Source organism: Pagrus pagrus, assembly GCF_965226575.1.
Source record: "Pagrus pagrus genome assembly, chromosome: 20".
Lineage (NCBI taxonomy): Eukaryota > Metazoa > Chordata > Actinopteri > Spariformes > Sparidae > Pagrus > Pagrus pagrus.
The window spans coordinates 10,001,050-10,016,283 of record NC_140207.1 but is presented as its reverse complement, the minus strand read 5'-3'; the positions used below and the strand labels follow the sequence as shown (position 1 = coordinate 10,016,283).

At 41.8% G+C, this 15,234-nt stretch overlaps 1 protein-coding gene across 5 annotated transcripts in view; it reads left to right on the top strand.

The window, feature by feature from the left end:
- The window catches only part of cacnb2a (calcium channel, voltage-dependent, beta 2a), a 70,599-nt gene that overhangs the window by 10,431 nt on the left and 44,934 nt on the right, over positions 1-15,234 (top strand). Inside the window, exon 1 of one of the 5 annotated variants that reach the window (XM_084340121.1) lies at positions 3,474-3,673. The exons of 3 other annotated variants lie outside the window; for them this stretch is intronic. In XM_084340121.1, coding sequence (XP_084196247.1) covers positions 3,626-3,673 — 48 coding nt within the window. In that variant the 5' untranslated portion in view covers positions 3,474-3,625. Of the gene's footprint in view, positions 1-3,473; positions 3,674-15,234 lie in introns of those variants that run through there. One more of the 5 variants, XM_084340124.1, reaches the window with a different exon arrangement.

Sequence of the window (15,234 nt, the reverse complement as noted above, 5' to 3'; positions counted from 1 at the left end):
ACAAGATATAAGTGTCGTTTAGTGAACTTCAGAGGTGTAGGTAGTCAGATTTTGTCTCCTCTTTGACTTTGCACAGAGCCAGGCTAGATGTTTCCCTCCTGTTTCAAGGCTCCATGTTAAGCTGAGCTAACAAGCTTCTTGGCTGTAGCTTGATATTTATTGGACAGACATGAGAGTATCTATCTTTTCGTCTAACTCTTGGCAAGAAAGCTGATATACGTATTTCTAAATGTATACATGTATTCCTTAAAGTAGTAGGAGAAAAAATCTATGTCTAAGTTAAATCCTACAACATTGTGGGGCGGTTTAAAAAAAAAGTATCAAATCGATGCAGCAGGACCAGAGATAGCATCTTTATTATTCCATGCATTCTTCTTCCTTGTCAAAACCTGCATTACCCACAATGCAACGAGGCAGCTAATAGTTTGATCAGATATTCAGGTGTGTTCTGCCTGCAGTGGCTAATGAGCAGCTAGGCTTAAATACAAATGTGGAGGCTGCAGAGGTCTGGTAAGATCACTTCTTTTAGCTTCACACACTCTCACCCCGGATTGTTTTCATCTTTAGACTTGTAGCCCAACCGAGGCTGACTCAAGTAAAAACGCTTGAGGAAATTATTCAGATTTATCAGATCTACAAAACACTTACAACTTACATGTAGAGTAGTGCTAAAAGAAAAAAACCCTGTAAACAGACTTTGATGTTTCCCTTAAGTGTAAGTTTTGACAAATTACATATTAAGTCAATGAATAACAAAATTAATTGTGTGATTCTCTTGTATAAAAAAAATAAAATACCATTTTTAAGACATTAATTTGACTCTAGTGCTAATTAATCCATATTAGTTGCTTGAAAACAGTTCATAAAAAGAGCCAGCTTTAGTTACCTCTGATATATCTTGCAATACCTTCTTATTAAATCCCTGTGTACTTAAAAATGTAATGTGATATATTGGACATTCTGTCTCCATAAAGACTGCCAATCTGCTTGGCAAACACAATGAGTATCAATTCTGCAGAGACTGACGGTTGAGTTTGTCTTTATCTGAATATAGCTCTGTCTGACAGCAGAAATGATGTCGTTATTTTCCTGGTGGCAAACCACAGAGAAACAACACTGATCTAGTGTGTTGCTGCAGATGAGACAAGCTGCCCTTTGCTTTATGAGACAAGTTTGGATTCTCCAGCATCAAAGTCAGATCTGTACAATATAAAGATGGAGTACACGTAACATGAAGCTGCAATGGAAGAGGGCGACAGTAAGGATATTATGGAGCACAGCTTCGTGCTTATATACACCAGAGTTACCTAAGATCAGTATCACTTTTTAGCATTAATGTACCACCTTTATCGTGTTAATATTTCAACACTCAAAATACTAAATGAAATGGCACTACTTAACATTTTGAGTAAATCCTTTAATAATAACTTGCTTTGAACTCTGCAATGGAGATGGTCCAACAGTGCCTACTTCAGTATTTTTCCTTATTGTGATGTAATTTCTTTTAGTATCTTTGAATGATTCATATCCCTAAAATCTTTAACACCTTAGCTAAAAGGTTATGTTAGTCAATAATCCATAATAATTGATAAAAGTATTTCAGTTGTCATGAATTAAAAAAAAAATATTTGCACATGTATTTTGATATACATATTGATCCAAAACAATTGTGAGTGTAGAAACATTAAAAAAAAATGTCTTAGTTCTTATTTCTTAGTTTTTGAGTTATGCATATTTGATGAGCAGAATGTGAAGTCATTTTGATAGTTTCATCTGCAATTTCCCCAGTGTCTGCACTGGTATTTTTTACTTATTGTTATGTCATTTTCTAGATGATTTTTAAAATGCTTTATACCCATAAAATCTACACAAGACAATAAGTCAATAAACAATATGACTGATAGGATCGTTGTAACTAGGTTGTGAAAATCAACCTGCTTCTCTTCTCCTGGCGTCACTTTACTGTGCCACAGGTCCTTTTTCACAGGCATTTGGGAATATTGCCAGCTGTTTCGCCATCAAATTGTGCAGATTTTATTGAACTGAGTTAAATTAGGCTTCATGTTTAAGGCAACCCAACTGAATGATGCAGTTTGTGATGATGTGTTTACAGTGATGAGTCCTGATTAACTTCTGTCACAAACACATGTAATTTGAACGACTGTTGACTATTATCTTGACATTCCTTCATCATTGACAAAATAAATTATAACCAGTTTGCAAGTGTTGCCGAAAAGAGATAAAGGCCACTGTTAAATCATTGAAATTCTGTGCATCATTCACGAACGTGTTCTCGGCCTGTCCTTGATGCCAGATTAGATTCATCCACAGTCACGTTGTGTGTACGAATATTACCTCTGCAGCTCCACCCGCCACATGTGCATCTTTCATTGAACACAGAGCGAGGGAATACGTGCACTTCTGGCTGACACAGCAGTTACGACGCAGCAGTGAGCCTGCCTGTCGGTCTGGACTCAATCACCTGAACGCAATGGGGAAGGGCAAGACCATAGAGGAGGTGTGCGAGGGGAAGAAACAATCACACCAGCCCTGTGTTCACACTCGGCAGTCTAGCATGACCGAACTGTGCAAGCGACTTCCCTCTGCACCACGGGCAGAGTTGTGCTGCTGCTCAGCTCTCAGCACGAGACACACACTCTCTCTGTAACATTAAAGCAGAGTGCAGTCTCTTCAGCAACCAGTAGCTGTCTCAGCCTCTGTCCTAACCACTCACACAGAGACAGTATGAAGGGTAATGCAATGCAAATGAGGAGTGAATCATAAGGAAAAAAATGAGGGAAAGAATGAAGAGACAATCAGGTCTGAGATAGAAGAGAGGGCAGGAAGTCAAGAAGAAAACCAGAGTGTGTGTGTGCGCGTGTGTGTGCGTATGTATGTGTGTGTGTGTGTGTGTGTGTGTGTGTGTGTGTGTGTGTGTGTGTGTGTGTGTGTGTGTCAGGCTTTTAGAGCAGATTGAACCTTAGATGACAGGAGGGGGAAGAGGCGGAGAGTATAAAGGCGGCGTCCTCCATTAAGAAGCAAGGGACAGCGGTCAATAAAGGACACTGAGAGCTCCACCTCCTTCCCATGCTGAGAGGGAACTTGAGTGTGATGATGAGTGTGTCTAAATCCACCAGCAGCTGAACCAGTGTGCCAGCCTGCAACTATTCCTCTCTGCCACAGCACACACAGCAGCACTGCAGAGGATTTGGCAGCCCAGAGGATCTGTCGGAGCGCTTACAGATTTCGGGGTGGGGTAAACAGTCAGCTCAGACGTGCACCTCACTGTCAGCTCGTGGACACTCTGCTGCAACAGTCTGGAGATGGGTGGAAGATGAGGAGGAAGAGGGGGGTATCTAAATCTGACTTTTTGAATCCTGTGAGTTTCTGAGTCAGGGGGGGATTTGGCGTGCACGTGGGGGGTGGGTGGACAGAAGTAGGGGGCTGGTGTGGAAACGTCAGTCCTCCATCTAGGACCTCTGTCCTGTCATCTCCTCTGCGTCTTTTGGTGGTCTGCACCCGTGCGGGCCAAGTGTGCAGGCATGGACCGAGGCTGAACGGATGCTGCTGCCTGACAGGGAGCCTGTGAGACGGCCGTCCGTTCCTCCCCGCCCGGGTCCCCTTCATGCCGTGCTGTGGGCTGGGCCATCGCCGGAGAGCACAGCTTCCATATGTGAGTTTTTGGCTCTGATGCTGATTTATCACAGGGGTTAGAGGAGAGAATGTGCGTGAGTAGAGGGAGATTAAGAGGAGCTGATGGAGCAAACAGTCGGCAGCATGTGCAGACTAATGTGCTTTATTATAATTGTTTCATGATGGGATGAATAATTCAGAGACGATTTGTGCAGGTGTCACATCAAAACACGCACAACTTTACTGAAAATGTCTTTGTTGCTTCAAAGCAGCAGACTGAATGGTCAGTGGACACCTGCCAGCTTTCTTCCTCGATGTTGATCACTGTTCCCATCTAGATCTCTATCCAGAACCAATCCTGAATGCTGCAGGGTTTAGCTGAAATATTTCAGTTTCTCTGGCCTGGCAGTTTTCTGCAGAGCTCCGTTCTCGCCATGCATGCTGCCAGACACAATAAATCTTTAATTTCATATTTATTCCGGGTTTTGGACAGCGAGCTGAGGTTGTAACGTTTTTGAACACACTGCAGGCACATGCACGGTTGATACTTGACAGACTTTATTGGGCTCTGCTGGTTTATCTCATATGTAATGAAATGCAGTGAGAGGAAAATGTGGATGTATTTCTGCTAACAGGTATGGCTTCAGATGGGGAATTTGATGAGACATGCATTTTTTTGGGACTGTCCTTTTGCATCCTTGATTCTGTCATTCAGGTGTGGTTGGTTTCTGGAGACTCTCTTGTATATAGCTCAAAGGAAGGTGAATATTTTGGCTCTATTAAACTGTTCACTAATGGAGCTGTGCAAAAAAAATATGGTTGTTTTTCCCTCATCTACACAGTCATCAAAGTACTGCAGATAAAGATGGGCCTCCCTAATTGAGTCTTACCACTAGATGGCCACGTTACACTAACTGTACTCTCACTCATACACAACCACACATACTCTCACATAAATGCATAAACGCACCATTTCTATGCAGAGAGAAAATGCTTTAACGCCCTCAAGGCTCAGAAATAAAGTTTTCATGAGGTGTGATTTTTCTTTTTTTATTTCATTGTCTAAAATGAGTTATGATCTCATCCCCACATGCAAGAGGGAACGTCATTGGACAAAATGTTCTGAGCTCAGTGAGACACAGCGACTTTAGATCCAAAACAGTGATATCAATACAGAAAGGTCTGTGTACTTTAATAGTGTGGGGATATATTTATCTAATCTGATATAACTACAGGTATTATGGCTTATTTAATGGCACATTTGCAGTCACCACTGTGCAAACTTTGTATGAAGTGCAGCTAGAGCTCAAACCATTAGTCAATTAAAAGAATAATCAGCTTCTTTTGTGATAATTCAACAATCATTTCAGTAATTTTTTAAAGCAAAAATGCCAAACATTTGCTTCTTAATTGTGAGGATTTGCTGCTTTGTTTTATCTCATGTGATTATACACTAAATATCTTCACAAAAAGGCCTTTAAGGAAATTGTGATAGGAATGTTTTAAAAGTATTTTCTTGAATGATTAATCGAAAGAATAATCAGCAGATTAATGACAAAAATAATCATTATTTGCAGCCCTAAGTGTAGCCTTGGTGTACATTGTGATATATGCTTCGCCCCAATTCAGCTGTTGGATCTTCCAAAAGACACGGACTGTTAACCTGGATCCCTTCCAAGACAAAAAGAGAAACTACATCGGCCCAATAAACATCAGTTGACCTGAAGGTTAGGCTGAACCTGTGCCACCTGCCTAAATGAGACTGTCTGCCCTCACCCTAAAACTAATGCTGTTTCAAAGCAGCCTGCTTCAATTTGTAAAGACAGACATTTCAAAATTCATCACCATGACGTGGAACTATTAGTAGGAACTAATTCATGACATGTGAGTTTACTGTTGTGATATTCAAAGTGGCACTATGTAGTTTTTCCATAACTGAATAATGAAGCTGTTCTCAGAGGAAATTAAGGTCCCCATAACACTGTTTCAAGCTAGAAAGGTGGCAGGGTCCGCCAAATATAAACAAATGAAAAGAGTACGAAAAACTACATTGTGCTCCATTAACTTCAACACATGATGGACAACTTACAATTAATGTACTTGCAAGTAGTAATGATAACTAATGTATTTTTTAATCAATTGATAGTTTGGTTTGTAGAATGTCATAAAATGGTGAAAAATATCCATCATAATCTCCTAAATGCCAAGATGGCATCATCAAATTTCTTCTTTTGTCCAACCCACAGTCTTAAACTGGCATATATTCAGTTTACCATCAAATTAGACAAAAAAAGAAGGGGAAAAAAGGAGAAAATCCACACAATTTAGAAGCTGGAAACTGGGATGTTTGGCATTTATACTAAATCATAATATACGGACATCAGGCCACAACAAACAGCTTAAACCAACATGCTCATGTTAAGTTTCCTGACTTTATTAGATAACAAGGATACCCTCAGAACAACTGATTATGTGATACTGAAGTCTACAAGTGGTACACCAGTTGTGTCCTACAAATTCAGCCAAAAGACGGCTGTTTTTCTTTGGAAGAGCCTTTGAAAGAGGACCAAGACTTGTGCGCCCATTATGACGTATTATGTCTAGAAATGTGGACTTTGGTGGGTCCAGCTTCTCAAATGGGACGCCAACTTTATCCCAGATGTTGTAGAGAAGAAAAAACACTAGTGCTCCTGTGCAGCCTGCTGTAGCTTGGTTACACAATCTGGTTTCGTGTGACACACACTGCAGTAGGCTGAACCAACATTTACTGTACAACTGAGTAAGCTTTAATTTAACTGATGAGTGGATTAGTGGAGGACCAGCTGTTGATACTCCACACCGGACGATCTAAGCCCCATGTGTAAGGTGTTTGCATGAAAACAAACCATTCAGCGGGATGGAGTATCACTGGCAACATGTGTTTGTGTTTAATTACTGTGTGCAAACTCAGCATGCTGAAATTAATATAATGAGCACGGTTAAACCAGAGGAGAGTACAGTAACTATAGCCAGAGCTGACCTTGAGAGGACCCTAGCTGCCGTGACTCGCCACTCTCCCTATGACACTCCTCTCACATGTTTCCAATATGGAGCACCAAACCAGCGTTTTACGTCTGAAATGGGGCGGAACACAATTCCGCTCTGGATGGAATGTGGAGCACGGAGACCCGGCCGGATGGGACTCCGTCTGACAGACTGAGTGGCCAGTCTAAGACACTCCTCACGGAAACTCAGCTAATTGAAGACAGCAGGCCGTACTCCATTCCCCACTTTGCTTTCTTGGCTTCCCTGCTGTACTCGCCATGATGCAGCAGTAGTAGCCAGTTACTACCTGTGCACTCGGGGAAGTCAGTTAAGCCTCACAGCAGAGAGCTAAAGAAGTTTATGGTATAGAAGTCAGGAATGCATCACAAAATGCAATACACTTAACGTTATATGACCAGTAATATTTTGAAGATGGATTATAAATATGTGGTTTACCAATCAACTAATTGTTATTTACATTCAAAGCATTTAACCCTGCATATCCCCTAATATATATATTCAATGTACATGTGTACACAATGTAATGTCTCCTGAGGGACACATTAAAACCAATCTAATCTAAATATCTAGTTGTAGGCTGCATCATGGCGGATCACACCGAGACCTGTCACCGGCATAACCATTGTTTTCCTACAGTTCGGCTTGTGCTCCTCTCTTGTGTCATGCACAAGTTTTTCGAAGTTGAATTATTGTCAACTTTTTAGCACATGGCTTAGAGTTGCACTGCTTTTTCCATTAATTACATTAAATGGCCAGTTCTTTCTTTCTTCTTGCTATCGGCTCTGCAAAACTTTACTTAGATGTAGTGGTGCTTTGAGCTGAATGCTACGTTGCAAGCATTGACAATGCTCACATTCTCCATGTTTAGCAGGTACAACTTTTTACCATATTCACCATTTTAGTATAGAGTGTTGACATGCTAACGTTTGCTAATTAGCACCAAACTCAAATTGCAATTGAGGAAGATGGGAGGAATTGAAATTTGCTGGTATTGGTCATAAACCAAAGTATAGACTGAATCACTGTGACATCGTGCTAACAACAGCAGTCTCTTCTGGGTAGACGGCTCACAGTTGTTATGCAACACTGTAAAGAGTTGTCAAATTGGCAGACTTATGTATTTCTGTTGCCATATTCAGCTGTAACTGTAACATGTAAAGATATATAGTAAAACACAGTAGTCCTGACATTTTTGATGTGCTTATTTGTATGTGTAGTGTTGCTTTGCGAGCGTCTTTGATCAACCAAATCTACCCAACAGTGACATCCCACCACCAGTCAACAGAGTTTTGAGCTGACATTTTCTTTAGTCTGTGGCCCAACAAGTAAATTAGAGCTCCAGCCTAGATGTATACACTTTGAAATAACATCATCATAAAAGTTATTGTAAACAAACATTGTGATTAGTTCGACTGGATCTTTGAAATTATGACCTGATGGTGGCACGATGATAAGAATTCATCCTGAGGGGTACATGAACGTCTGTACCAAATTTTAATGGCAAACCATTCCGAGTGGAAAAGTCAGAGGATCATCAAAACCAGTTGGATTGATCCTTTAAGGATCTTGAATATCTGCACCAAATGTCGTGCCAATCTATTGATTAGATGCTGATGTTATTCTATGTGACAAGTGGAAACTTTGACCTGCTGTGGGGAGCTAAAGTTAACACACAAAGAATGAGAAATGGCAGACACTGGAGTATTACACAGAAGACTGTAATTATCCTCAGACAATACTGAGCTTTTGTGTGCTAGTGGTGAGCTAATTTCCCATGGTGAAAAGTGTGACCTGGAATTCCCAGTTTTCCAGGCTTCGGGATGCACGCCCAGGGAGGAGTGTCGGCCAGCGCAGAGCAGACTGGAGCAGGGTTTCCTTGGCAGCAGTTGTGCGTTCTTTTGCCTTTCCAGAGAATATGGAAATGTCCGGAAACTGAGCAGCTAATTGGCCACAGAGGCCCTTAGGAATGTCTCGGATTTAGGTGGATTTTTACTGCTTTTACATAATCCATCACCTCACCGTGGGACTGGAAAGTGTGATATATATCTGTGAAGGCCTATGTAGAGCATAGCTTCACTCCAGCCTGGAAACACTGATGTCAGTGACACTGTGTGCTGAATCTGTGCGCACTGACCCCGGATCAGTTACGACTGGGCTGCGACAGTCTTAAGTTTTAAAACCCTCGCTTGTCTGGAAATGGTGAAGTCATGGGGGGAAAGATGCTGCTCACTCCTCACAAAATATACAGATTATTATGTGGAAGGTGATTGATGAGGATATTCCATCATGTAATGTCATGCTACGATGAATCACTATATCACAACGGCTGTGCTCTCGGCTTCTTTGTGTGCTTGAATAAATCTCATGGTTACTAGACTATCTCACCCAAATGTTCCTCCAAGTCTTTCAAAAACATCTGAAAATTCACAGTTAAAACATATGATATCCGTGACTCTTCAACTTAATTCAGCTACTTTATGGCCAGTGTCTGCAAATATATTTTGGGAAGAATCTTTAAGTGTCTGCGGTTTTACAGCTGGCTGCAGGAGACCCATACATATGAAGTAATTTGCTCCCTCTGGTGAATGTTAATTTTAGCCGTGTCTCTCTCCTCCAGCACGTCATATTGGCTGCTTCACTACTATCAGTGGAAAGCAGCTGCTTTGAGGGCTGGAGTGCCGTCATCCATTTTTGTGAGGCTTGCAGTTTCTGGCACCATCTATTTAGCAATTCCATTTATTAGCGGTACGTTAGACTACAACACATGCTTTTAGGAAGAAATATGTATGTAGTAGATTCTCTGTGGTTGGTGGAGCTGTTGTATTTATTCGCTGTCTATGAGACATAAGGTTTAGGTTAAGGCTCACTTTAGTTCAATTTGACAACATAAATCCCCACGTAATGCTTTCACTCATCTTTATTTTCCACTGCGTCTCTAATACACCTCGTGCTGACTGTATATTGTGCCAGTTCCTTCCACCAACAGCCTATACAAGGTAGAACATCTGCGGAAAAAATGGACAATCATGCTATCATTAGCCAGATGAAGGAGCTGTGGGCTCGGCTCATGCCCATTAAACTGGCACCTCAGACAGCGAGGGCAGCCAGGCCAAACCAAGCATCACTTAAAACAGGAGCAGATGTTCTTTGAGGCCAATTAACAGGGGAGAGATGCAGACAACCTTGTGCACCAGAGGAGGGCTGCTGGCCCATATGGATACTAGAGACAATTAATTAGAGCGACAGACGTTAAAAATGGATCAGGAGCTGTATAAAGTCTTGCTTTAAATCCCTGAACTCCACAGATTGGGGTTTAATTATATGGTTGTTATTTGGTGGTTTGGAAGTTTAGAGCTGAAACGATAAGTGGATTGACAGAAAATTAATCAGCAACTGTTTTAATAATTGATTAATAGTTTCAGTCTTTTTTCAAGCCAAAATGCTAGCAAACATTCAGTGGTTGCAGCTTCTTAAATGTGACATTTTGCTGTTATTTTGTCTAATATATGATAAAAAGTTGATATGTTAAGGTTTAAGACTGTCAGACAAAAAAAGCAAATCGAAGACATTGCCGGATGCCGTTTTTCACTATTTTTCAACATTTTATAAACTAATCGAGAGAGTAATAAGCAAATTAATGGATGATGAAAGTGATGTTAGTTCAGTTCAGCCCTAATAAAATTGTTTGAACACTTAAGTTTTTCGGTCACCTGCTATAGATATTCGCCAAATCAACTGCTTTACAAAAGGACATTAACAACAAAAATTAGACAAAGTAAAATAAGATAAAATTGTAATAAATGTAAGGTATCATACGAGACAAAAAAAATATAAAAAAACACTGGTTGTTTGTGTACAGTCTAGTCTTTTCTGTTGGCTGATCTCGACAGCTGTATCTTATCCGTGGTCCAATTCGACTTAAGTGCAGCCACTCAAATCAGCAAGGATAGCCTCAAAAGTCTTCACTGATCTTTTACAAGTAATCCGGATCAACTCATTCAAACAGACGGAAACAAGTAAAGGAGAAAGAAGATAAGCGAAAAAGTGAGTTAGGTTGTGGAAGTTGAGAGTGAAAGGTGAGAAGGACAGGGCAACAATTAGAGGCTGAATCGTGGCCGGAGAGAGTAGATTTATTTTTAAGCCAGCGAGCAATGAATAAAAGAGATGAAAGAAAGAGAGAGAGATCTGTCACACCACTCGTCTCTTAGCAAAGAAGTGCCATGACAACAGGTACCAGCCCTCTCCCCTGAGAGGGAGAAAGAGGGAGGGAGGGAAGAGTGTAGAGGAAGGAAAGTGAGATTAAGTGGGTGGAGAGGAAGGGAGAATAAATGGAACAGAAAAGTGAAGTAGACATCTACAGTAGATGAAGACGAGATCAGTTTAACTTTTCCTCTGCTACTCCGTGTTTTTGTGGTTTCTGGAGGTTTCAGTGACCTGTCAGTCAGAGGAAGCCCCGACCTCTCCTCCGGAGAATCAGTACGTTCATCCTAATGCTTCTATAAGCTCACCCTCGGGAGCCGGCCACAAAGATCTGTTTCGCGATTGGGTGCGCGCTGAGGCTCAGCAGGGCGGGGTTAAACCTGCTGGGATGTTTCATATTCATACTCAGCGTGAATACATAATCAGTCCATCAGGTCACTGTGTGCTGTCAGGAGGAAGAGACTCTGACTTTGCTCTGCTTGGATGATTCTTATGTGACTTTTTCACCACGTGGAGGAAAACTTTGTCATCGTGAAGTGTGGTCCAATCCTGCTGACAGATGCTGGATTCAGACAGAGCAGGTGATCTGGGCTCGCAGGTTTGCAGGGCAGATGATGACCTATGGCTGAGCGCAGCGTGCCCTCCGGCCATCACCCCTGATCCTGCTCTGACCTGCCCACACAACAGGCTGCGGGGCTGAAATCTGCTGAGGACGGAGCTCCTCACTCCACGCTACCGGCCTGCTCTCGTTGCCATGATCAAACACGCCAAGAATAAAAATGTCTCATGGGTAAGTGAGGCGTGTTGGTGGAGTTTTCTTACCTATTCTTCCTCCTTCATGTGCGGCTTTTGATATCTGTGCAGGACTCTTTGCAAAACAACTGGAAGCCATGTAACATTTTTAAAATCACTATTGATAAGATTTTCTGGTTTAACAGATTATGTAGAGACTATTATAGTGCATTCCCATTGGTTTTTGATGCTCCTGTGCCCAGTGGCTACTCCAAAGAGAGGCTTAGAGATTTAGGTATTATATAACTACAAGCTACTACATGCCCACTTTATGAAATCTGGTTATCAGTCTGCCAACTCTGCCTGTGTTACAAGGAATGTGACTCTTGTTGATGAGTTGAAATTATAGAAAAGGGCAAATCAAGGCTAAATCTCCAAGAAAATACATTGCTCTTTGATTACAATCATAATAATCACAGTAGGTAATTGTGTGTTTTCTGTTATGTTTTCCCAGGTTTTTCAATGTGTGCGAGTTTGATATCTGATTCTTTGCCAGTGCAGACGGATCAGGGGAGATTAGAGTGAGAGTGGCTTTGCGAGGATGAAATCAGCTACTTGGGGAAAAAGGGGGGTGGGGCAGGGAGGAGGGGATGTGATGGTGTTATGGTTTACTATAGACTCTACTTTCTGTCTGTCTGTGGACTTTAAAACATTTTCTCTCTCTGACTTGCATGACCTCCAGCCAGTCAGCTCAGCCTCTTTGTTATGTAATCTCTTAACTGGAGTTACTGTACATCAGGTGCAGGTGAGACAATCATGGTGTGATGAACCTGAGGCTTAATCATCCTCCATATACACCATATGTTCTGCTCTCGCTAAACAGGCATTCATTTTTGCCATAACTTTGTACTTTTGTCCGGTATATTGTACATGTTCACGTGTGCATAAACAGAGATGTACTTATGTGCTTCCCTCCGGAGGGAAACACTGCTCCACTTTTTCTCAACTCACCCATATGGTGCATATGTCACACTGCTGCTCTCTGTAGCCACGCTCTATGTCTCTATGTCTCTATGTCTCATAATGAACCTGATCATTCCTGCACACACAGAGCTGGAAAGAAGACTACCTTAAACTGCCTTAGTGGCTGGTGAAACAATGTCACGGTGCTGCCTGTCAAATTTAGGGTAATTAAATGTAGCCTACTAAAATCAACAGAGTTTTAATTTAGATACATTTTAATTTCATGAATGCTGTTTTCATACAAATACACATGTAATGTCAGAAGGATCTAAACAGGGGTAGATGGTTGAGTCAGGTTGCTGCATGCTGGCACTCACCCGCTGATAAAAAACATCTAAAAGACATCATTTCAACATTCACTATTGAGGTCCAAGTGACCCCTGAATGAGGCATGCACTTTACCAGGAGAGCTATTTATCAGCTTTAATAAGAACCATGTTTTGGTCATCCAACCTTCACCAAGTAGGCTAATGTTCCCAGGTTGAATGACCAAATGTGGTATATAATATAGAGCTGATAAATAACTCTCCTGGTAAAGTGTGTGCCTCATGCAGGCTAATGAGGTTGAGGCTCAGGTTTCAAATCCACCCTGTAGCCTTTGGTGCATGGAGTTTTAGGTGCAGCAGGCATGAAGGTGGCAATATAGAAGATATTGTGTCCAAAAGTGTCCTCTGGGGAGCCTGAGTGTGAATTGAATATTGATTTTGTGTGGAAGTGGAAAATAGACATGATGGTGGTACTGGTGGTGCCATCATTTAAGGAACACTTTTTCAATGCTCGAGTTAGTTGCACTGCATTGTTCTCATGTCAGTCTCCACAGTTACATTATGGCTTACACATGAATGTAGAAGACCCGGATACAAGGGCGCTGCTCAACCTACCTTCCAATTTTGCCTAGTGGCCACTCACGGTACTGCAGCACAAAATTCTATGTACTGTATGTTCATAGAGCACAATTATAAAAGAGACGTCTGTAAAACTGTTGACAAGACAGCTCGAACTGCAAACAAGGTTAATTATGAGTCATCCTATTATGAATTTATGATCATGTTATAGATGAATACCACTTTCCTCTAGCTGAGGCTAGAAATCTTCTTTGGTATATGCTCCAGGTGAGCAATTGTCATTGGACTGAATGGGCGCCATCTTTGGATTCAAAGTCTTGTCCTATTCAAAATCTATGGGCTTACAGCTGCACTGACAGCGTGCAGTTTCTTGTGGATGTTTGTCTTGTTCCTCTGCAGTACCCCATTTTCTCCTACACCGTCTTACAAAACACACAGTCGGCTAGATAATGTATATTTAATGAAAGAATGAGGAAGCAAGTACAAAAAGAATGTTGATTTGCAGCCTCTGTTAAAGTTTTAACAGAGAAATGTCACATGCAACTTTTTCTGCTTCTTTCAACTTCAACCAAGTCTTTAAATGTGTGCTTGCCATAGATTTGTCCACAGCCCCTACTACAGTGTCGGAGAGCAATGAGAGAGTGCAATGTGCATGAATGTGTACATATAGGTTGTGGCAGACAGACTGGGGCTTTGACGATTCTGGGACCTTTTTAGATAACATCTGTGTGTCGACAAAACCTTTACAAATCATCTTGTTAGGATGATGTTGAGAGAAGTGTTGGATGGAAGCAGTTGCCATCGTCAGATCCTAGTAGAGTAAATGTCTCCATATACATTATGTTTCTTTATTCTTATCCATCTATTACAGAGATCAGTCTGCAGGAAATACAGATGTGTTTGATGCAGTTGCAGTGCTTCTGCAGTCCACTGATCCCAGGTATCTATTTGTCTATCCAATAAGCCTAATGACTTTTGAGAGCCACATTCATAATCACAGAAGTGGGCAGTACCAGGCGGATTAGGACTCCAGATGGTGCTGTTACTGCCCGACTGTCTGTCTGGCCATGGACGTACAGCTGCAAGAGGTCACATGTTTTACTACAGCGGTCAGCTCTGACACTGCAGCCCGGCAGCTCCGCTTCACATAGACTCATCAGTAACACTAAAGCTGACTATCACAGCACCAAGTATCTGTTGCTGGAGTTTTAAGGTATGTCTGTGTACGTGGTGTGTATTTCCGTCCGCTTCTTTTACGTCATGTCGTGGAGTTGACCATGCAACAGATGTCACACTATCAAATTAAAGCTTAATGCCCGGCCAGCTGAAGAAAAACACTTCAGAGCTAACCATGACACCGCAGAGCTTAAACACTCAACTGTGTGTGTGTGTGTGTGTGTTCACTCGTGCATTTCGGCGTGTGTGATCTGCCGGAGAGACTCTTCACTCCACATGAGGCATGACACTTGCTGTTGGAAGAGCTCTTGAGAATGACCACATCTCATTTTTCCACTAGATATCTCCCTGGTAGTGACACCGGTTGTATTTAAGAGCAACTTGCCAGGTAGCACAGCAGTCGGTGTGATCCCTTTTTGACTGAGGCAGAGAGGTTGGCTTTTTTTTTTTTTTATGCCAGGCGTCAGCTGCTTGCACCCCTGGGTCATGGTACTCTGAACAAAACCAGGGGATTTGCATAATTCATTACAGTCGCTGTGGAACGGAGAGGCGACACAGGTGTCCCGGGCATTGTGGGAGA